Here is a 23,860-nt window from a genome sequence, read left to right as displayed (position 1 = left end):
AATAAAAAATAAATAAATGTGTGAGCGTATGTGTGAACAGAGCGGATACTTTGTCGGATGGCGTAGCCTACATAAATATAGGCCACGGCTGCGTGATGTCCACAGGGATACAGAAATAATCTGTTATGGAAAGAGAATGAGGATGCAGTCATGTATCCGGAGGCTTTTCACAGCAGTTAAAAACTCCAGGGGTTTGCACACAATGTCATCCTCCAAATCACATCCCAGTTTGTGGGGTCATGTCTGTCATCTTTGGCATACTATTACATCTTTCTCACTGTGTTTTATTCTTTCTGTCTCTCGCATCCTCCCTCTTTATTGTTAACAGTTTCCATGGAAACCATTTTCTTCTTCCTCTCTTCGCTCCTGCTGTGTGTGGTCGGTAAGTGCCCTCTACTTATCAGGTGTGCATTCGTGGAAATGCAAACATGCATCCATGGACGGAGGGGAGTGGAGGGTATGACGCCGATGAAAGAAGGCGCCAGGCATGGATTCGAAGCTAAACATCAATTATATCTTTAGGGCTTTGATTATGAGTTAACCTCAGTGTGAGGTCTGGTTACAGTGTGTGATTACGTATTCGAAACAGAAACATATGCTCACACTGTCGTGCATGCACCTGCAACAAAAACGTGTGGGGCACCCAACGTTAGCAACATGACACTTTTCCACCAGGTGGTACCAACTCATCTTCACTTGACTCTCCTTGCTTTTTGGTACCAGTTGCTTCCTTTTCCGTTGCCGACTGTAGTACCAATAATTTGTCACAGTGGCGCCACATTAAACTGCCATGATGTCATCTTCAATGTAACTCGCGCTAAGCTTTGTGTGACTGTACAGCCCAGACGGCGCTACTTGCTTAATATTTTAAATAAAAAATGACAGGTTTGTTCAGGAGTCTCTTGTGTCCTATTTCACACATTTGTAGTGATAGTGACAATTCTCATTGACCAATCAATAATCTGCAGTGTTTACGCCTCATCTTTTGGTATCGCCTTAGCTTGCTCGAAACCAGAACAGAGGCGATACCAAAAAACAGGACCTAGTACTAGATACTAGTCAAGTTGAGCAGATATGTAATGGAAAATATGGCATTATTGTACATGAGTATACAGTCAGATACATAATGCGTCGCCGGTAAATCTCAATTTGCAACCGTAAAATCCAGCATTAACATCCACAATCATCAGACACAACAAGGTTATTCCCTAATTTTACATCTCTGTACACCAACCACAATAGATTCAAAATGTATGATCAAGAGTACTTGTAATGTAGAATTTCAGCTTTAACTTGAGGAGATTTAACAATTCTTGTAATTTTCATGTTAGTTGGGCCAATTACATTTGACCTTTACAAATGGAGGGACATTTTTAAATTCTACTTTGGAATACAGCTATGAAAATGTTCCTGAATTAGTTATATTCAGGAACCCTCTCCACCGTACAGTGGTCTGACAGCGGAGCAGCTTCTCACACAGGCTGCTTCAGCGCCGCTGTCGGAGGGATAGATACAGGAAATCTTTCCTGCCACATGCTATCACATTGTATAATAAAAGCTGATCCATCCTTTATCAGTATATTGAGACACCTTATGAAATCTGGTGTATACTGCTAATCCATATATTGGCTCTAATATGCTGTTACTGTACATTATTATTGCATACTTGTTGTACATATCATTTTTTTCTTATTTCAATTTTAATTTTATATATTTTTATTTTATTACTTTTATTCTATTAAGTGGGAACAAGGGTGCACTGTCAAAGTGTAAATGCTGCTACTGCAAAGAAATTTCCCAGTTTGGGATGAATAAAGTATTTCTATTCTATTCTATTATATATATATATATATATATATATATATATATATATATAGTTTAGTATGTCAAACCAGTTACTTCAAACGTATAGCTAAAAATCACGTAGGTAGCATGATTACTGTTCAACCATATGTTAGCTTAGCAATAACCAGTCTTTGAGTGTCTAATCTAATTTTCAACTAATGTTAATTTGCCAACATGTTAGCTAAGTACTAATTCACATTTGAGTCATTAATCATATTCAAACCTAATTTTAATTCATAACATTAGCTAAGCAAAACAAGTGTTATCTTACACATACTTTAAAATTCACAACTGTCAATTCATCCAGGGTTTTCATGTATCCCATAATTCCTTGCGCGCCAGAGAGTCGCTGCAGTCAAAACAACATAGAGAATCCACATGATGACAATTGTAAATAAATATTATACTACAAAAATGTAATTTTTTTATGCTTTTCGTCATGTTAATAAGAGACTGCTGCCTGATACCCTAAAAATTTGCTAAAACAATTATAACGAATAATCTGTATCTGCTATGTTTAATCTGCGTGGAAATTAATAAATGGAAACCGAATTTCAGACATATTATATATATTAGTCTGGAACAAAGAGGACAAACAGTGTTGTAAAGAACAATAATCAAGATGTTAAAGCGCAAACTTCACTTTCCCCCAGAACGACATGATCAGGAAGCGAGCGTAGCTCACAGCAGCTCCCATTGAAAATAATGGAGAGACAGCCTGTGATTCTCACATGTTTACATAAAACAAACACAATAACATCTATAAACCCAGAGAATATATTCACAAGAGTTTTAGGCACAATATAAAAATAGTTTTATGTTGCGATGTTTAATGGTGTTGTCCACGTGCAGCGGTTAAAGTGCAGCCCAATCAGAGCATCTCAATGCAGTTCTCAATGTTACTGAGATCTAGCAGCGCAGCGACCTCTTCGAAGTTTGCGGGATTTGAAACATGAAAAGGGTGGATTAGCACAATAGTTTACCACTACTTAGAGTGACTAATCAAATTCATAACCAGTGTTAAATTACTAACATGTTAGCGACATAGTAGCTACAATTAGCTTGAGTGACTCATCAAATTAACAACCAATGTTAATTCACTAAAATTAAATCATTAGTGGCAGCATGGTGTCTTAGTGGCTAGCAGTGTTGCCTCACAGTGAGACGGTCATGGGATCACTTCCCATCTGGTGTTTTCTGTTTGGAGTTTTCATGTTATCGCCACAAGAGGGTTCCTTCAGGGTCCTCTGGCTTCCTCTGATGCAGGTTGTGAATTGGAGACTCTCACTTGACTGGAGGTGTGAATGTGTTTGCCTGTCTACACGTGGTCCTGCTATATAGTGGGGTCCCCCACTATAGAGGTGTACCACACTTGCTCAATGACTGCTGGAATAGGCTCCATCCACCCCACCCTGTGACCCTTAATTGGAGTAAACGAGTATAGAAAATTAACGAATGAGTAAATCACTGTGGGGCAGCAGGGTGGCTTAGTGGTTAGCACTGTTGCCTCACAGTGAGAAGGCCATGGGTTCAATTCCCGCCTGTGGCCTTTTCTGTGTGGAGTTTGCATGTTCTTCCCGTGCTTGCGTGGGTTTCCTCCGGGTGGTCCGGTTTCCTCCCACATCCCACATCCGAGTTAGGTGGATTGGAAACTTTAAATTGTCTGTAGGTGTGCGTGTGGGTGTGCCTGTGTTTGTTTGTCTGTTTGTGGCCCTGTGACAGACTAGTGTCCTGTCCAGGGTGGTGTACCCCACCTCATGTTCTATGACTCCTGAGATAGGCTCCAGCCACCCTGCAACCCTTAATTGGACTAAGTGGTTGAAGTGTGTGTGTGTGTGTGTGTGTGTGTAAATCATTGCAAATCAATTTCACAACTACCATCTATAGACTAACATGCTAGCCACATGGAATTGCATAGCTTTGGGGATGATTCATATTCACTACGTTATTAGCTAAACAGCTACTGTGACTAATAAAATTCAGATTAATTTCATGTATTTACACAGTGCCAAAGACTAATGTAAATGTAAATCACTATAATATAATATTTACTCATTTGTGTTAATTGTGGTTAGCTAAGCACTAACAAGTGTTACCTTAAATAACTAAAAAGTCAGTAATGTTAAACTGCTAACACATTAGCTGAGCACAAAGCTTGAGCTTGATGGACTAATCACATTTACAACTATTATATACTGCTAAACATTTGTGTGATCAAGAATAAACCTTTTAAAGTGTCATAAAATCTTGTTTTTGTGCTTAGTATTGGACAGTCTTTGGTACTGGTGAAATGTCATAGGAATAATCTAAAGCATTATGGGTATAAACACATAAAAAGTTCTTTTAGACTTTTAATCAGACACCCTGCTGCTCTCTTGTCTAATTTTGGTATTTCTCCTTCCTTGTTTTAAACCACTGCCTCTCTTGGCTAACTCTCAGCTGTAGCAGACTCCAGTGCACCGCAGGGTGAGTAGACTTCATGTAATACTGTAACCCTGCAAGGGTCACAGCTCTTTTTTTAATAGCCCCTTTTGCAGGAACAATTTGGTACTAAATGAGGACTGGTGTCCCATGCAGGGAGAGTCATAGACCCTTATCTGTTTCATGCTACTGAATCCGGGGCTAGGCAGCTGCATCAACGGTCCTCAGGGCTGATACAGCAATTACTCCTTCTTATTATTACTAAAATAGGAATTAGGACAGTTATGGAAGTTGCATATTTGAAGGTGCATCATCAAATTATATTTTAAGTTTGTTTTTCTCATAAACTCACTGTCTACTTTCTAAAGTACACCTTACTAGTACCGGCAACATTCCTACAGGGCAGCACTGATTCAAGCTTACCCAAACCTCGATAAGACCCAATCAGGATAGAGCAACCTTTAAACTCTATATTTCATGGATGTCTTATGGTCCCAGATGAAGCACAGTTTGATTAACATGAATGATATTAGTATTCTTTCTGTATGTATCTATAGCTATCTACAATAGTAATATTTCCTATTCTGAAGTATCTTTAAATCCCCCTTCCAAATATGTTCTACAAATATATGGACCTGATTGACAACCTGAAATATGATAGAACATGTGACCATGATGGAGTGGGGGGTAAGATATCATGACCTGCATATCTTCCCCCTCCCATCCCCACCCCAACATGAAGAACTCTGTATAATATATCACTAAATTCAGCCCAACATAACCTTGGCAGTATTAAACAATGGTGTAGCAACCTTCAAACTGTATTCCTGATTACTTTACCGAAGTCTCATGTCTATTTTAGCCTTACTAGGAGGTAATTAACTGATAGACACCTATTTTAATCAACTTGGGGCTGGCTGTAAAATCTTGCTTCTATAGCCAACCTTTGTGCATCCACAAGTAGATATGTTGTCAAGATGGGATTTTTATCCAATTGTCTATAATCAGTCAAGGGCAAGACCACATCCCTGTGACATGCACTTTAAATGTTGTTTTCCACTTTGTCAGCCATGTATGATGAAATGGGTGATAATGCTACAGCAGACTTGCTTTTCAGGGGTGGGGGGAAGATATCCAGGTCAGGATATCTAACTCCCTACGTGGGGAGGTCAAATAATACATGAGCAGGAAAGAAATTATAGATGTGAATTGAGAGAATTTACACAAAAATAGCCAACGTTTCTGTGTAGGCTCTCAGTTGTCCAGGTGGTTTCCATAGTAGAGAAGCTTGAATCTTCGACTTGTCCCGAAAGCCCTCACGGTATGTGGGTATCCATGATGGTCCCTGGACAAAGTGCAGAAGTCCGAGAGAACAAAGAGACCAGATAGACAGGAGAAGGAGTCAAGAAGAAGAGGAGTGTCTCTCCCTTATTTAGTAGGAGTAGGGGAAAAACTACAGAGGCTCTTCAGACAGCACAAAATCCCAGTTTACTTTAACCCTGTTAAACACCTTGAGACAGAAATTAGTTCACCCTAAGGACAGGATCCCTAGTTACAAACAGAGCAATGTAGTGTATTCTATCAGATGTCAGGAAAACTGTAACGAACACTACATAGGTGAGACTAAGCAACCTTTACACAAAAGGCTATACAAGCACCGCAGAGAGGGCTCCAGTGGACCTCAGTCTGCAGTTCATCTCCACCTTAAAGACACTAACCACACGTTTGAGGACAAGGAAGTTAAAATCTTAGCCAGAGAGAAGAAATGGTTTGAGAGAGGGGTGAAGGAGGCATTCTATGTGAAACAGTTGAAACCCAGCCTTAACCGGGGAGGGGGTCTGAGACACGCTTTGTCCCCTGTTTACAATGGAGTACTCAGATCAAAGCAGTTTCAGTCTTTGTTCATGGTAATGAGTCATTCACGCCATCAGGAGAGGTGTTAGTCCCATCGTTAGGAGGTACAGCTACCCTGTCATTAGAAGGGTGCTAACTAGAGCACAATAGGTGCTAATTAAAGCAATTGTTAAATCACTAGCCAATAGCAGTCTGCCTCTCGGTAGGAGGCATCTGGTTAGGTTTAAAACTCCAGCTTTTGTGGCTTCTGTTTGTTCTTCTCGACGTCCTCGCGTCAAGCAATCCAGTCCAGTCCAAGATTCAAGCTTCTCTTCTATAGCCAACCTTTGTGTGTCCATAAATAGATATGTTTTCAAGATGGGAGTAAGTTTTCTATCAAGTGGCCTACAATCAGTCCAGGGCAAGACCACATCATTGAGACATACACTTTCAATGTTATTTTCCACTTTGTCAGCCATGTCTAAATCTGGGTAGGTTGAAATGTGTGATAATACTGCAGCAGACTCACTATGCAGGGGATTGGGGTGGAGGTGGGGGGGGGAGATATCCAGGGGAAGATAAATTGGGACACTGAGTTGGACCCCCTTTTGCCTTCAGAACTGCCTGAATTCTTTGAGGTATAAATTCAACAAGGTGTTTGAAATATTCTTCAGAGAGGCTGGTCCATATTGACATGAAGCCAGTGTGGACCTGCATGGACATGCATCATGCCCATTTAACCAGTCTGCCCATTCTCCTCTGACCTCTGAAACCAACAAGGCATTTTCATCCACACAATTGCCATTCATTGGATATCGTCTCTTTACTCAGACCAGCCTGTCTGGCACCAACAACTATGCCATGTTCAAAGTCACTTCATTCCCCCCCACACACTTTTTCCCCATTCTCTTGCTCGGTTTGAACATCAGTAAGTTGTCTTCATCACATCTAGATGCGTAAATTCACTGAGTTGCTGCCATCTGATTAGCTGTTTCTTAAGCAATTGAACAGGTGCATCTAATAAAGTGGCAGGTGAGTGTATATAAATACTGAAATGAGTAAAAAAAAAGTTAGATTCGTAACATCTTCCATGTTTCAGTCAACATCTAATTAAACAAACAAGTTATTCATATTTTTAATAATTGTTCCCCAACTTTCTGTTATAGATGGCAAGAAAAAAGATGAAAATCCCTTTGTTTATGGTACGTCAATGCATTAACTATTTTTCTGTGGATAACTCATTAGCAAAAGTTCTTTTTCCTGATTCTGTGTCTTATCTGCCCAATCTGTCAACACTTCCACCTGCAGACTATGAGACCCTGAGGATCGGAGGTTTAGCTCTTGCTGTGGTGCTGTTCTTACTGGGAATTCTCCTCATCCTCAGTAAGTGAACTTCAATCTGGGTCATTTTAGCTTGTGTGCAAACATTCAAAGCAAATAGCTTTTAAAATCACATTTAAAATGATTAAACCACTTATATTATACACCAGTATTTACAAGCTGATGTAGGTCAAGAGGTGTAACCTATATAGGCTTATGTTATGTTGTTGTTGTTGTTTCCAGGTCGGCGATGCCGCTGCAGTATCAACCAGAAGCCCAGGTCGGTGAATGTTCTTTTCCTATGATGAAATAAAAAAAATAGCTGGACTGTATAAAGGCTTTTATTTTAATGCAACACTATTTGGTTACCATGACAACCTGTGGATCCTCTCTTCAGAGCCCCCGGAGATGAGGAGGCGCAGGAGGAGAACCTGATTGTCTCTAAGGGTAAGACTTATTTTATCTCTCAGCCATCTTGCCTCACCTCTGGCTCAACCCTGACGCAACTCATAATGTCACATGTTGAACTGCATGCTGCAACTGTTACATCATATCTATCTATCTATCTATCTATCTATCTATCTATCTATCTATCTATCTATCTATCTGTCTGTCTGTCTGTATTACTGGTGCCCCTATATTTTATGTACACCTTTTAAAATACGGTCAGAAATATTGTAAAGGAAAACAAAGCAATTTTGTTTAATGAAAACATTAATTAATATAAAAACGCCAAAACTTATTTGGCAACAAGAACAAAACAAAATGCTTTCATATAGTGAAACCAACAAGCCTGGCATAAAGTGTATGTTGGTCGCAGTTATTGGCACCCTTTGATGAATCATCACCTTTACAGCCAGTTTTCTTTAGACAAGTTAGGGGATGGATACATGAACATTTCCAAGTTACTGAATATATCTTGGACTTCATTTCCATCAGTCTGTAAGAAATACAAACAGTCTGTTACTGGATGTAAATCTGTCTGGAGGAGGCAGTTTTCAAAAACTGAGTGACTGTGCAAGAAGGAGAAGCGTGAGGGAAGCCACCAAGACACCCAAGACAACTCTGAAGAAGTGATAGGCTTCTGTGACTGTGATGGGAGAAACTGTGCATAGTGCAGCTTTTGTCTGTTGCACCAGCAGTCACAGCTTCATAGTGAAGTGTAGCAGAGAAGGATTTACACACAATAAAACTGATCAAATCTAGTCTTTCATTTCTCATGCACCTTCAGGCAAACTGTAGCTGAAATTTCACGTTTTCTTTTTAAGAAAATGTTTCTCTGCTACTCCACCATGAAGCTGTAGAACACATACAAAGAGATTTCTGACATCCGCCAATGTGGATCCAGATCACCTCCAAAATTCAGTGGAGTCTTCCATGCCCTAATATATATGTCTGTGATGCAAATTTGGTGAGAATCCATGAAACAGATTTGACATAATCCATCAAAGCCTATATAAAATGAAATCCTGAGCCAGAATCCGGTTCTGGATCACCTCCAAAATTTAATACCGTCTTCCATGGGCAAAAATATAATTAACTATATTTGGATTATTAACTGAGCAACCGAGGTTAATAATTCATTTATTTTACATAAAACGTGTATATATATACACTCAACAAAAATATAAATGCAACACTTTTGGTTTTGCTCCCATTTTGTATAAGATGAACTCAAAGATTTAAAACTTTTTCCACATACACAATATCACCATTTCCCTCAAATATTGTTCACAAACCAGTCTAAATCTGTGATAGTGAGCACTTCTCCTTTGCTGAGATAATCCATCCCACCTCACAGGTGTGCCATATCAAGATGCTGATTAGACACCATGATAAGTGCACAGGTGTGCCTTAGACTGTCCACAATAAAAGGCCACTCTGAAAGGTGCAGTTTTATCACACAGCACAATGCCACAGATGTCGCAAGATTTGAGGGAGCGTGCAATTGGCATGCTGACAGCAGGAATGTCAACCAGAGCTGTTGCTCGTGTATTGAATGTTCATTTCTCTACCATAAGCCGTCTCCAAAGGCGTTTCAGAGAATTTGGCAGTACATCCAACCAGCCTCACAACTGCAGACCACGTGTAACCACACCAGCCCAGGACCTCCACATCCAGCATGTTCACCTCCAAGATCGTCTGAGACCAGCCACTCGGACAGCTGCTGAAACAATCGGTTTGCATAACCAAAGAGTTTCTGCACAAACTGTCAGAAACCGGGAAGCTCATCTGCATGCTCGTCGTCCTCATCGGGGTCTCGACCTGACTCCAGTTCGTCGTCGTAACCGACTTGAGTGGGCAAATGCTCACATTCGCTGGCATTTGGCACGTTGGAGAGGTGTTCTCTTCACGGATGAATCCCGGTTCACACTGTTCAGGGCAGATGGCAGACAGCGTGTGTGGCGTCGTGTGGGTGAGCGGTTTTCTGATGTCAATGTTGTGGATCGAGTGGCCCATGGTGGCAGTGGGGTTATGGTATGGGCAGGCGTCTGTTATGGACGAAGAACATAGGTGCATTTTATTGATGGCGTTTTGAATGCACAGAGATACCGTGACGAGATCCTGAGGCCCATTGTTGAACATCACCTCATGTTGCAGCAGGATAATGCACGGCCCCATGTTGCAAGGATCTGTACACAATTCTTGGAAGCTGAAAATGTCCCAGTTCTTGCATGGCCGGCATACTCACCGGACATGTCACCCATTGAGCATGTTTGGGATGCTCTGGACCGGCGTATACGACAGCGTGTATCAGTTCCTGTCAATATCCAGCAACTTCGCACAGCCATTGAAGAGGAGTGGACCAACATTCCACAGGCCACAATTGACAACCTGATCAACTCTATGTGAAGGAGATGTGTTGCACTGCATAAGGCAAATGGTGGTCACACCAGATACTGACTGGTATCCCCCCCCAATAAAACAAAACTGCTCCTTTCAGAGTGGCCTTTTATTGTGGACAGTCTAAGGCACACCTGTGCACTAATCATGGTGTCTAATCAGCATCTTGATATGGCACACCTGTGAGGTGGGATGGATTATCTCAGCAAAGGAGAAGTGCTCACTATCACAGATTTAGACTGGTTTGTGAACAATATTTGAGGGAAATGGTGATATTGTGTATGTGGAAAAAGTTTTAGATCTTTGAGTTCATCTCATACAAAATGGGAGCAAAACCAAAGTGTTGCGTATAGTTTGGGAAATCCTGTGACGTATATACAAAAAACAAAATCGCCTTTGTGTGATTTATAAAAACTACACTACAACAATGTACAAAAATCCCAAATTAAAGAGCTGATAATACAGTGTGTATTTTGAGTTGTTTCATTGGCAACTTGGCACCACACAAGTCAACACCCTCATGCGGGTTTGAGCTGAGTGAATGTGTTTACACTGGCTGCCACAAATCCTGTTTGGATCGGAACCAGAACAATGTATTTGCACCTGCTGTCTCTATAAATAAGATCTTCTCCAAAATACAGTGAGTAAGCCAAGAAGTCTGCAGTCTTTACTGTCACTGTGTTTTTAGTAGTTAGTCTTTGCACCTTTTTTTTTTTTTACTTTGTGCATTCTCCCCCTTGATAGCGTTACAAGGAAACATCCTGTAAAACTGTTGCTTGTTCAGTTTGCTGGGTAACCACAAGAACTAATAAAGAAGGTTGCAGTTATTTTAGGACACAGCAGCCGGAGTCCAAACACAGAGACAGAAAAACCTCAACTGATCTCTAATGAATTTGAGATGTCTGCTGATCATCTCCAAAGTCTCCTCATGATAACATACTGCAGGATATGATCCAATCAGAGCTTACGGCTGAACACACACCGCTTCTCTAAGTGACCTCAGAACAGCTGAGGAGCGTTAGCAGATGCTTTTATTCTCTGGATCTGGTTCTTATGAATAGCTGCTGTGCGTGTGTATGCGCATGTGAGAGACGTTGTTGCCTGTTTGTGGTTAGTATATTTGGGTGTCTGTGTTTTGCTTTTAAGATTTAAATTGTGATTATTTATTTCACTCTTTTTGTTTTTGCTTTCTGAATATTTATGGCACACTATGTTCAGTTTCAGTGAGTAATAAGTAAGTGTACATAGTTAGGATTCACATAACAGCAGCGTAGGGGGTTGGACAGTAAAAATGTAGATATGTGGGTGGGTGAGTTAATCCATCCCAGCCAGGTTGTGTAGATGATAACTCAAAAACAATAAATGCTATCTGTTATTTTGTATCTCCTCAAATGAAAAGAAGTGCATACTGAGGATCAGCTGATTAGTTTATGGTGAACTTTGTTGCACAAGATCAATTACAAAAGTGTCTTTGCTTTGCCTGTGTGACAGTTAGGGCCCTGTCCCACTGGCGTTTAAGCTGCGTTTACACATAACGACGACAAGTCACAAATGCCACGAAGTTTACATTCTTGGCCGCTGATCACGAATGTGATGATTCGGGGCAGAGGCGTCAGGTGTCCTCAGTAACTGCTGCAACCTGTTACCACACGTTACGATTAATGGCACGTGTTGCTGGAACCATTACGCACGGTCAAGAATAGTGTTCCGCGTTGTTGCGTGCTGTTGCGTGCTATTGCGCGTAACAGCGCATCATTAAGTTCTGTCACATTGTGAACGAGATGAATTGTCTCCCACACACACAAACACACACACCCATATTCATCCAGATCGCTCCAGTTTTTCAGAAAAACTTTGTGACTGCATGCATAGTTGGGCTCTGTGCCATGGAGTGGTGCAGAGAGGAGGAGGAGACGGACAGAGCCAGATGTGTGGCTTCATGCGGCTCTCGTCTTGCGCGTTTTCCCAAACATCAGGTACATGCAGCAGGTGGAACACCTGCAGGAGCGCGCTGAAGAGCACTGAAATGAGACTTTTAGCCAACTTGGTGTCAACAATCAAACTGAATGCGGTGCAGCAGGGTTTAATTGTGCGCACACTTCTTCCTCCGCCGGACTGGAGGAGGTGCAGACATGTCTGGCTGCATGTGAGTCTCCTCTCGCTCCTCTGGCTCAGACTCCTCCCACTCAATAACAGCAGGTGGAACCCCTGCAGGAGCATCCTGAGGAGCTTCAGCAGGAACTGTGGAATGACACTTGGCTGACTTCGTGTCACTGTTCCTCTTCGGTATACTGCATCAAACTGAACGCTGTGGAGCCGAGTTTAATTGTGTGCACATGACAGAAAATGGATTTGTCGTGGCGCGCAGTGAAATGTGACGCCGCGTTAAAGTCGTGTCAAAACTTGACAGCTTCTGTGTCACTTCGTAATAACACGTGACAGTTTGGACTCCAAGAACCATCACAGGAACCACTACGAACGTTGTCACGTTCTATTAAGGATCACTACTTATCAAGACGGATCAATACACTCAGTTGCGACCTTCACGACGTGAGATGAAATGAGGGTGGTGTGTGACATTCGTGGAAGATTTTTTGACAGCCAAAAACATGCTCCACGAATATCAAGAATATCACGCACCAACACGCACTATTAAGAAACCTATTCAGATGCGTTAAGTCACGTTAAGAATGTCAGGAATGTGTCACGAATGACAGAAAAACGACATTCGTAACGCGTCTTCCTTATGTGTAAATGCACCATTCCGAGGATTTGCGTATGGATTGTGCACAAAATTGGCTCATATTCGCTTAAAATCCGCAATATGCGTGAAACATGCTTGTATGAGTCGGATGACACCCGCACACGTCTGCAATTATCTGCAGAGGCACGTTTTTCTGTCTTACATACTCAATACATACACAAACATATTCAATGTATGGGCTGTATATTCGCCGTCATCTGCTGATATCCGCAACTGACAGGGATTTGCGGCTTGGCAGCGGACTGGGACAGTGTGTAAAACAGAAATTTTGCGTGCCCATCATATCCACATCATGAACTAAAATATGTTGTAGCAACTGCATACAGATTGACCACAAATAAAATTACGTCTACTTTGTATCTGATATGCAATTCAGATGCACTGTGTTCACAGCTGAACGCTGTTCTTTGTTCTACCGGCTGCCACGCGCTCTGTGCTGGATGCTGCCTATATAAAATAATTATTTCATGGCGGATTAATCATTTTATTCTGCAAATTGCCTGTTGAAAACAGCTCTAATCACCTCCTGAATGGAAGCTGCAGCTGGAGCCATCTAAAAAGGTAATTATTTGACTTGTTTACATTGTCAAGGCTTGATAAAACAGTTGTGTGTTTTTTCCTTCTTGTCTGCAGCTGTTACAGTATTTATTCCTGTGTTTATAACAGATTTAACTTTTTGTTATAATCGTTGAGACGAGCTGCGCTCTGGTGCGATCCGCTGACGTCACCACTCGCCCTGTTCACTGCTTGTTTACTCCAATCAACTTGTCCAAGTCCAGCAAATGCTCCAGAGCCTGTATTGTTGGTGTGAATAGTGATGTCGAAAGGAGCGAGTGCGCTTATTTTATGACCGCAATGCAGATGCCGTGCACGCGCAACACGTGCACGATGCATCATAATACACCCGTAATACTGCCGTGATAATCGCAATGCGTCAGATCTGTTTCCTCACTACATGCGTTATATAACCGTGATTGTTCATCATATAGTCGCTATATATTATTAATATATCCGTAATTCATACTGGGACATTTGTCATTTTAGGCCATTTTTGTTGCGGACGACAACGAACGTCCGTACTTTGTGTACTCAATTCATGCGCAGTTAATCCTCTCCCCAGTGGGACAGGGCCCTTAGCAACTGTGGGGAGAAACAATATCAAACAGAATGAAAAAGTAAAGCCACATTTAAAAAATAGATACAAGCTGTGGCTGGAGATTTTTGCCAAAACCTTTTGTTGGTGCTGTAAATTAACTACAAAATAACTCTAAAACACTGCTTCAAAACATTTTTTAATCTTTTCAAATACCCATGTTTTGAAGATTGTTCTGGAATTCCAGTGAAAACAAACCCATGACGATATGAGCTGAAATATAAAACAGAGTGGGAATTTACAACCGGAATGAAAGAATAGATAAGGACGCGCTGCTGGAGGTAGCACCAAAATCTGCTAATTAGAGTGAATACTCCTAAATGCTCAGAAAGTACAAAATCAGCTGAACTCACAGCGGTGCGCGGCAACTGAAGGGGGAATCGACCCACACTTCCTGTACTTATGAGTCTGAAGCGGGGATGGGCAGATACACGAGCGCAGCCACTATTACATTCGCCCCCATGACACATAGCAAGAATGCACAGGAACCAACCCAACGCGGCAAATATTGCCATAATCTGACGCAGTCTGGAGGAAAAGAGGCGTGGTCAGCCGTGTCAGAACGCATCCGGATAACCTCGTCCACACCTGCACGATGGCATCCAAAGCGCATGTAGACAACAGGTAGATGACACAGACTGCTGTCAGACGGCCATAAAAGGCGCTGAAGACTGTCCGATGTCCAAACGTCTGGATGACAAACACGGGACAGAGTGGGAGGGAGCACTGTGTTCCTCACATGTGGTGCTGCAATTATCATTCAGCCGTGTGTGTATGTGTGTGTGTGTGTGCGTGTAGGTATGCATAGTGCTGCATGAGCCACTAAGTGCGCACGTGCCACTGGACAGCTTTGCTGAAAGTTTGCTGGCAGTTGGGCCATGCTGTCCCCTGTCAGACAGAGCCTTTCCAGGGAACTTTCTTTTTATTTTTTGCTCACATCAGGAGCACAACACAATTCTGGACACCACAATGGCTGGATTATCACATGGAATTAATTAATTTTTTTTAATTTTGGGTGAGAGGATTTGAACCACAGACGGCGGTCTGGCTCCATGTCCACGTCCGCACTGTGAAACACTCCTAGACCGCTGTTGGAGGTGAGATTCATGTTTATTAATGGTGTCACAGCCAAGCACAACACTTCCATGTCATATCTCCTACAGACTTAGAAGTTGATTATTTACTACAGAGTGAGATCCATTCAACTCCGAGCCTGATGCATGCAGTGACGCGTTACTGTGCACCACGGAGAGGTGCAGCTGCCCATGTTATGATGGAGACAATAGTCCACATTATTTAAGTTGTCCATGGGAAGGAATGGACAAATATCTGTACTGTCTATTATGGATACAACAGCCTATTCAGATTTGCGGTGGCGTGCACGCAGTAGCACACGGAGCTTTCGGTTTGATAACCACTGTTCACATTCACTGTACATGATAATAATTCAGAATTATTCTCATGATGAAGTGTGCCACATACATTTCAACAGTTCCTTTGTGCTCCAGGGTGGGGGGAGGGGGGCACGTGCAGGTTATACCGGCAGGCTTTGTGGTGCCAGATCTATCTCAAGGTTCCCTTGTATGCACTCAAATCATTTCAGATCCTGTTTATCCGCCATCAGAATATGTAAATTGTGGTCAGATGGTCGTCAGATTGCACATGGACCGCCGTCAGATAGGTGTCCCATCTTGACGGTGCCCGGAGGGATTTGAACATGTGCATCAAACTTGGGGCCACTGGCCAATTTTGACCAACAATGTGGACTTCTGTAGATGGCTGACAGAATGTTTTGGAACTGAAATCCATCACTTTGCGGATGTGTGCTGATTCATCATTCTGACGCCATCCTTCATCATTCTGGCTATGTGTGACAGGGGTATAATTAAAATAGGGGGTGGGCAGATGCTTGAGGTGGGACATATTCCAAAGCATGGAAACGTTAGTTATTTCTGCCGAAAAGTTGGACATTTTAACAGGGCGTCTATGGGGATTAACTTGCTTTTGGAGCTAGCCTCAAGTGACCGTTCAGAGAACTGCAGGTTTTGGAACTTTTGTCTTAGCTGAATTTTTCAGCACGGGAGGTTGCCACTTTAGCGTAAATGTGCAGCCTACTAAAACATCCATAAGGGTTATTCCATGAGACTATAACGTCCGTTTCCACTTTCAGTGGCCCTGCTATAATCTAGCTGTCACAAAGATTTATTATTCTCAATCGGATAAATAATGCTCAAGCCATAATTCCCTGGGATGGTTAGATCACAACAGGACCATTGAAAGTGGAAATGGACATTACATCTCATGGAATTGCCCATAATAATGAATAAAAATGGCCTTTACTGTGTCCATTATTGATTACAGGGTGTTGGATAAGTTGCAGTAGGAAACCTTAATGCTCAGTGTGATCACAAATTCCATGATGCAGCTTTAAAAGGCAAATGCCTGATCCTCCTCTTCTTCTTCAGACTGGTGTCATCATCATCATCATCATCAATACACTGATATATATTGTATTGCCTCTGTGTATGAGTTGTCTTTTTTTGTCTTGTGTTTCAGCTGCGGCGGCTGCCAAAGAGACTCCAACGGAAATCTAGAGAGCCCCACCCTCTGGACTGGACCGCCCAATCGATGCCCGCCAGTTTCATTTGATATTAAGTCACTATGGTTTACCTGGCTTATACGACAGGGCTAGATGTGTTATATGTACATATAAGGAACGCCGCGGAGACAAACCTTTAGCCCGTTGTGCTCCGTTGTGACGTCCTTCAGTGCTCTCGTCTGTTCCCGTACCTTCCTGTCACAGCTTCTCACTGCCTTCGTGTCACCTGTAGCACCTGTTTTAGAAGTCCAAGAAGAAATCGTACTGTCGTGCATCCACCGTGTAGTCTGCTGTGTTTTCTTTTTCTGTTGCCTTGTCGATTACTAGTACATTTGGTCCATTGTCTTCGATGTTGAGCATCACGTTTGGAAACATATATTAGCACCTATAGCTAAAAAGATACGTTAGCGTCTGTTTGCCCGTTTGAGTGGTTTTTAAGTTTGGACACGGTTGTACTCACGATGAGTACATCGTGAGTACATGAGTACATCATGAGCCTTATTATATAAGACAATCTCAGCTGCCACTGTTCTCTGACTGAGGACAGGGAAGATTGACACGTGTCCACACGAGCTTCACTGCAGCGTTTAACTGACTTTGGTGCTGCAAACTCATGCATCAGCTGACTCACTGCCTCGTCGTCTGCACATCCACCAGGATCGTCTGGCCTCCAGCAGACTATGATTAGTGCTAATCTGTGACGTCTGTGTCTCACTTTCCTGCTTTAAACAACCACACTCCTCCTGCAGTTTAGAGTAAAAGAAGGAGAGCGAAAGGAACGTCTCATGGATTGAATTGTGTACCAGACAATGTCAAGAGGGGCCTAAATTAAGCCAGATGTTAAGGAGGGAACAAATGAAGGGTCTTTGTTGTGTATGTCCCGTCAGGTCAGACAATCACCAGTGTGAAGTCTGAGTGTCACCCTTTTAAAGATGTCCACAGCTGTGTTCCACACATGAGGCCTTGTTGTGTAGCAACAAGTTGTGCATTTGCATAAATAAAGTATGTCTGAAGGGGGCCCCCCTACCATCACCTCAGCACCAGATGCCTCATTATTCCATAACACTGTTATGTGTGTAACGTACCCACAATCATTAGCATTATTTGTAATTATCTTACATCATACAGGTGTCTTGTTTTTAACCTTAAAGGGGTAGCAAACTCATAAATATGTTTTAATTAAATTCTACATACAGAGTGATGTATAAGTATGGCTCATTAATTTAACTATTTGAAAGTAACATCAGCAGGCAGGAGACTGCATTTATAGTAAACACAGTAAATAGTTTAATTTCTTTCAGATGTGCAATGGTGTGCAAAATGTTCAATATCCAAATACAAAATAGAATCAAATGACATTCACATTATCTTACAGAAAAATAAAGTTGTAATCAAAATTAAATACTTAAATAATAAATACAATACTTAAATAATCTCCAAAATGAACATAGAAATCCACAACATAACATAAATGTGTGTGCATAGCAATGCACAAACATTGCACTGGGGGCTATTGCTTTAACTTTGACCTGCAAACCATTGAGAGCTGAGCTACTTTTCCCCACCTTTTGCACCAAATTAATCTGAGGAGTTGATCTGCCCTGCTGTTTAACTCTAAGTTTTTCTTCGTAAGGAAGACTATCAAATGGCTTCGCCAAAATCCGGTCCACAACATTCAAATTGTCTGCCATTATATTCAGCTTGCTACCTAGCTAGCTCGCTAGCTGGGAATGGCTCAAGGCTAGTGTGAAGTTTGTCCGCCTGTGAGTGTTTTGTGACGGTGGAGTAGCTCAGCAGCACCCGCTGCTCGGTAGGGACAGAAACTGCGATAGAAGTCAGAAAGAGTGATAGAAGTCAGTCTCCAAACACAAGCAGCTACAAAAAAACCCCACCAGAAATAGAAGCTCGATTTGTCACTAGTCGTTTTTAACAAAGAAAATGCCGCTAAGTGGATTAGCAAAGTCTCCGGTTCAACTCAGAACAGAATGAAAATTAAAAAATGCTCCCACGGATGTTTACACCTTGTCTTGTTCATGAGTGAGGGACAGATGGAGCGTGAGATCGATAGACGGATCGGTGCAGCGTCTGCAGTGATGCGGTCGCTGTATCAGACCATCGTGGTGAAGAGAGAGCTGAGTAGGGGGGCAAAGCTCTCGATTTACCGGTCGATCTACGTTCCGATCCTCACCTATGGTCATGAGATTTGGCTCATGACCGAAAGAACGCCTTGAACGGCTTGGGGACGCCTTGGGGTTCTCCCGGAGGAGCTGGGGGAGGTGTGTGTGGATTGGGAGGTCTGGGCGGCTTTGCTTGAGCTGTTGCCCCCGCGACCCGACTCCGGATAAAGCGGAAGAAAATGGATGGATGGATGGATAGATGTTTACACCAAAAGATCGCTGATTCGCTCATTTCGCTGTCAATCAAAAATGGATTCAGCCTCAGACAGATCATCCAATCATCATGCAGAAGCTGAGCGTCCGGGCCTGCCGAGGCCAGCCCACTGCCCCATAGACCCCCAGACACGCTGAGCGTCTGATGGGCGGGACAAAGCCCAGCATTTATCCAATGACTCGTCTCGTTTCGCTGCATGCTTTGTGTCGCTATTGAAGTCTGTGGACACTCAGCATCCACACTGTTTAAAGCACTGTGAAGCTGCGGGTTTGAGTGAGAGGAAAGCCGCTGATTAAGAAGCTGATTCTGAACAAAAGTGGAGCGTGTTGTAGCACATATTTAGTCAATGACATGTAACACAACAGTATATATTTGATCACTTATTTTTTGACATTTTAGGGGAAGCTGAGCTTCCCTTGCAGTCTTAGAGCAATCGCCTCTGACTTTAAGACACCTAAAGCACTTTACACTAAACGAACGGAGCATTTCGCAAATAATGACAACAACAATTGTAATATTGGACATGCAAACCTACCTTTGTCTTGTTGTTTTTTCTCATCTTCCAACTTCTTTTTTCTTTTCTCCGCTCCAGAGGGATAATTGCACTCACTTCCTTCCTCACGATTAGTCATCGACCACCTGACCCAGGCGGTGCATCTAAATTTGCCCAACGGTGGCAGCAGCCAACAGGAGGCATCAGTTAACCTAGTATTGGTATTTTGTCAAAATGAATTTATTTTTTTCGGGTGTAATACAATTTCGTTTAAATTATTCAATATTGTTTTAATTTCATGTATATATTTACTTTTTTTATCACGTCTCGGTGCTCTCGGGGCCCCCTGGTGGCGTGGAGGCCCTAAGCGTAGTTGGCGTATGCCTTGGGCTGGCTCTGACAAAATAGCTTGAAGAGTTCTGATTAGATTTGGACTAAAATTGGTGGGATGAATCGCGTTAGTTGAGGACAATGTGATGTGACTTTGAGAAAAATTAGTCAAAACTCAACTAATTCACAAGCCAAGATCAAAATTTTGGTCCATTGCTTAGAGTTCTGCCTCGCTGGGCTGCAACTGTTGACAAATGACAAATGACAAATTCCCCATTGGTATCTCACTGAAGTGGTACAAACAGCACTTCAGTGCATGTTGTCGACATATGTCAAGGGCATCCTTCACAGATATAAGGATCTGCTGATGTGCACGTGAATGCCATGTAGCACGCTTACGGATGTCTAACGGCACTTGTGGCTGAAATAACATGTTTGCACACAAAGTGCTCAGCTGCTATTATCCTGCTATTATGTGAATAGACGCTGTAGAAATCCCCCTGACTGTACCCGGTATGGAACAGCCCTGTAAATAATAATAAAATAAATAATAAAATAATAATAAACAAATAATAATAACAAAGCCTAGTGCCATTCCATTAAGGAGAAAAAAAACAAAAGAAAACTGTGAATAGAGCACTAACCCACTTGTAGGATGATGTACTGCAGGATGAAATATGTAATGTCCAGCAGCAAAGAGTTCCTGGTTGGCACCATCATGCACGGATCGCGTAACATCCTCCTGTGGACAGATATCCTCCTCGGAAATCCAAGCATGCCGTGTGAGACACCATGCAAGTGAAGCAAGGAAAAAGTGCCACCCAGCTAACGTCGCGCAAAATCAGTCGATTTCCCTCACATTTGCCATTCTCATGTTGTCGCATCCCACTGAGATGGGACTCTTAGGGACACTCAAAAAATGACTATAGGATGAACTTGGTTCAGTTTTGGGCAGTATTTCCATCCAATAAATATATGTAGCCTCAACTCAGTCAAAATGCATTAATTTAATAGAATTTAGATACACTCAAATGAAATCCAGTTTACTTTGAATTGGGGCTACATATATTTGTTGGCTGAATGCCCTAAAAATGACTGCACTGCTCAACTTGAAATAAATAAATAAATAAAAAAACAAGGTAACAATTTGACTGGATCTTTTTCAAGTAATTCCAACTCAGCCATTGCTGACTGAATGCTACCTCAAAGCATTTAGTCTGGTGGTTTATTTGCTTTGTCCTCTAGACGGTTAATGACATTGAATCAACGTAAAAGGTTTTGGTGTCATTAGGTAGCCAGCTTATGTCATTTAATTCTTTAATGATCAACTCAGCTGTTCAGTAGAGCATATTGATATCTACTACCTTCTAAAATGAAAAATGTGAGTATATTAAAAGGTTAAGTTATACTAACTTCTTTGTTTTACCTCCATTCTACTCAAAAATATCCATGCAAATTGTTAAGTTAATTTTGTGGGAGCTTTTTAAAAACTCATTTTACTGAAGTCAGAATAAATTACAGGTTGCTTTGCAGTTTTATGATCAAACTGTTTATTTTGAACACATTGTCAATCAGCTGTTTTTTAAACTTTGAACAGTTTTGTACCAACATCATGTAAATGATCAACTTACTAAAATGTGAACATGCAATGTGAACAGTTAAACATAAAATATGTACATTTGACACACATTAAACCTGTAATTAAATAAAAAAAAAACAAACAAACAAAAACCCCACACATTTTAAAACGGTAATTTTAATGGTCCTTTCCTGTTGAATTTGCATGGCCATGTTGTTATTAAAACATTTTTTTCTGTAATATTTACACATATAGTAAGTCCCTTTAGCTGCTCCCTTCTTTGCACTTGGGGTCAGCAAATCCGAGGTGGATCTGCATGTTGAATTGGCACAGGTTTTATGCTGGATGCCCTTCCTGACACAATGTCACGTTACATGGAGAAATGTGGTAGGGGTGGGGTTTGAACCAAGAGCTTTCCGCACTGAAACCAAGTGCACTAATCACTTGGCCCTGCTATCTTACTGATTATTATTACAATGGAAAATTAATCCGTTCTTTGTTTTTGGATGTTAATTATTACAATGGAAATATATGGAACAGAAAAACTATTGTGTATGTAGAAGATAAAATATCCACAATAGGGTCACCTTATGTTTAAATATCCTCAAAATGTAGTTTAAACAGACACATCACCTCTTTTTTCAAATCCTTAATTTACATTTTTTTTTCTGTATTTGTGAATATTCTTATCTGTAAAGTCTAAAACAATAGCAAAGTTCAAATTAACAGAAGAAAAAACATTTTAACAGTGTCATGTTGTAATTTTAACTATATTGTACAGTTTTTGGTATTACGGTTTTTAAACTACAGTCATTTGTAAATTCTTCAGTAGTATATGATTATTTTAACATATTTGTACTATTGGATTCACAGTTAAATGGTAAATGGACTGCATTTTATATAGCGTTTTTCCATCTGCATCAGACGCTCAAAGCGCTTTACAATAATTCCTCACATTAATCCCCAATCAGGGTGCTGCCATACAAGGCACTCACTACACACTGGGAGCAACTAGGGGATTAAGGACCTTGCTCAAGGGCCCTTAGTGATTTTCCGGTCAGGCTGGGATTTGAACCAAGGATCCTCTGGTCTCAAGTTCAGTTTCGTTCCACATTTTACAAATTATTGCTGTCAATTAAACACTACTCCACTGTTTTTCTTGTCACATTTTTTTAATGTCGTGATTTTACAAGATTTCCCTGTTAATTACCTCCGCCAAGGAGGTTATGTTTTCGGTCATGTTTGTTTGTTTGTTTGTCTGTCTGTCAGCAGGATAACTCAAAAGGTTTTGAACGGATTTTGATGAGATTTTGTGGAGTGGTTGGAAATGACAAGAGGAACAAGTGATTCAATTTTAGTGGTGATCTGGATCACGATCCAGATCCCGATGCTAATGCCTTAGCATGTCTATGGCATTTTTAATGTTAAAAGTTAGCATTAAGCAGTTGCAGCTGTCATCACGTTCAGGTGCATTTGTTTTCAAATTGTAATATTTCTTAAATTTATTTTTGTTGAAATTTTGTGGAGTGGTTGGAAATGACAAGAGGAACAAGTGATTAAATTTTAGTGGTGATCCGAATCATGATCCGGATCTCGATGCTAACGCGTTAGCATGTCTATGGCATTTTCAATCAATCAATCAATCAATTTTTTTTATATAGCGCCAAATCACAACAAACAGTTGCCCCAAGGCGCTCTACATTGCAAGGCAAGGCCATACAATAATTATGTAAAACCCCAACGGTCAAAACGACCCCCTGTGAGCAAGCACTTGGCTACAGTGGGAAGGAAAAACTCCCTTTTAACAGGAAGAAACCTCCAGCAGAACCAGGCTCAGGGAGGGGCAGTCTTCTGCTGGGACTGGTTGGGGCTGAGGGAGAGAACCAGGAAAAAGACATGCTGTGGAGGGGAGCAGAGATCGATCACTAATGATTAAATGCAGAGTGGTGCATACAGAGCAAAAAGAGAAAGAAACAGTGCATCATGGGAACCCCCCAGCAGTCTACGTCTATAGCAGCATAACTAAGGGATGGTTCAGGGTCACCTGATCCAGCCCTAACTATAAGCTTTAGCAAAAAGGAAAGTTTTAAGCCTAATCTTAAAAGTAGAGAGGGTGTCTGTCTCCCTGATCTGAATTGGGAGCTGGTTCCACAGGAGAGGAGCCTGAAAGCTGAAGGCTCTGCCTCCCATTCTACTCTTACAAACCCTAGGAACTACAAGTAAGCCTGCAGTCTGAGAGCGAAGCGCTCTATTGGGGTGATATGGTACTACGAGGTCCCTAAGATAAG

The 23,860-nt window shown here is 41.6% G+C and overlaps 1 protein-coding gene across 1 annotated transcript in view; it reads left to right on the top strand.

Moving 5' to 3' along the window:
- Positions 1 to 17,034, top strand: part of fxyd6 (FXYD domain containing ion transport regulator 6) — a 49,229-nt gene extending 32,195 nt beyond the window's left edge. The window contains exons 2-8 of the mRNA XM_034169265.1: positions 329 to 382; positions 4,285 to 4,311; positions 7,266 to 7,301; positions 7,408 to 7,482; positions 7,663 to 7,699; positions 7,817 to 7,866; positions 16,737 to 17,034. Coding sequence (XP_034025156.1) covers positions 334 to 382; positions 4,285 to 4,311; positions 7,266 to 7,301; positions 7,408 to 7,482; positions 7,663 to 7,699; positions 7,817 to 7,866; positions 16,737 to 16,774 — 312 coding nt within the window. The 5' untranslated portion in view covers positions 329 to 333 and the 3' untranslated portion in view covers positions 16,775 to 17,034. The remainder of the gene's footprint in view (positions 1 to 328; positions 383 to 4,284; positions 4,312 to 7,265; positions 7,302 to 7,407; positions 7,483 to 7,662; positions 7,700 to 7,816; positions 7,867 to 16,736) is intronic.
- Positions 17,035 to 23,860: the final 6,826 nt, after the last annotated feature.

This window comes from Thalassophryne amazonica, chromosome 4, assembly GCF_902500255.1.
Source record: "Thalassophryne amazonica chromosome 4, fThaAma1.1, whole genome shotgun sequence".
Classification (NCBI taxonomy): Eukaryota; Metazoa; Chordata; class Actinopteri; order Batrachoidiformes; family Batrachoididae; genus Thalassophryne; species Thalassophryne amazonica.
This window is presented reverse-complemented; position numbering and strand designations above follow the sequence as displayed.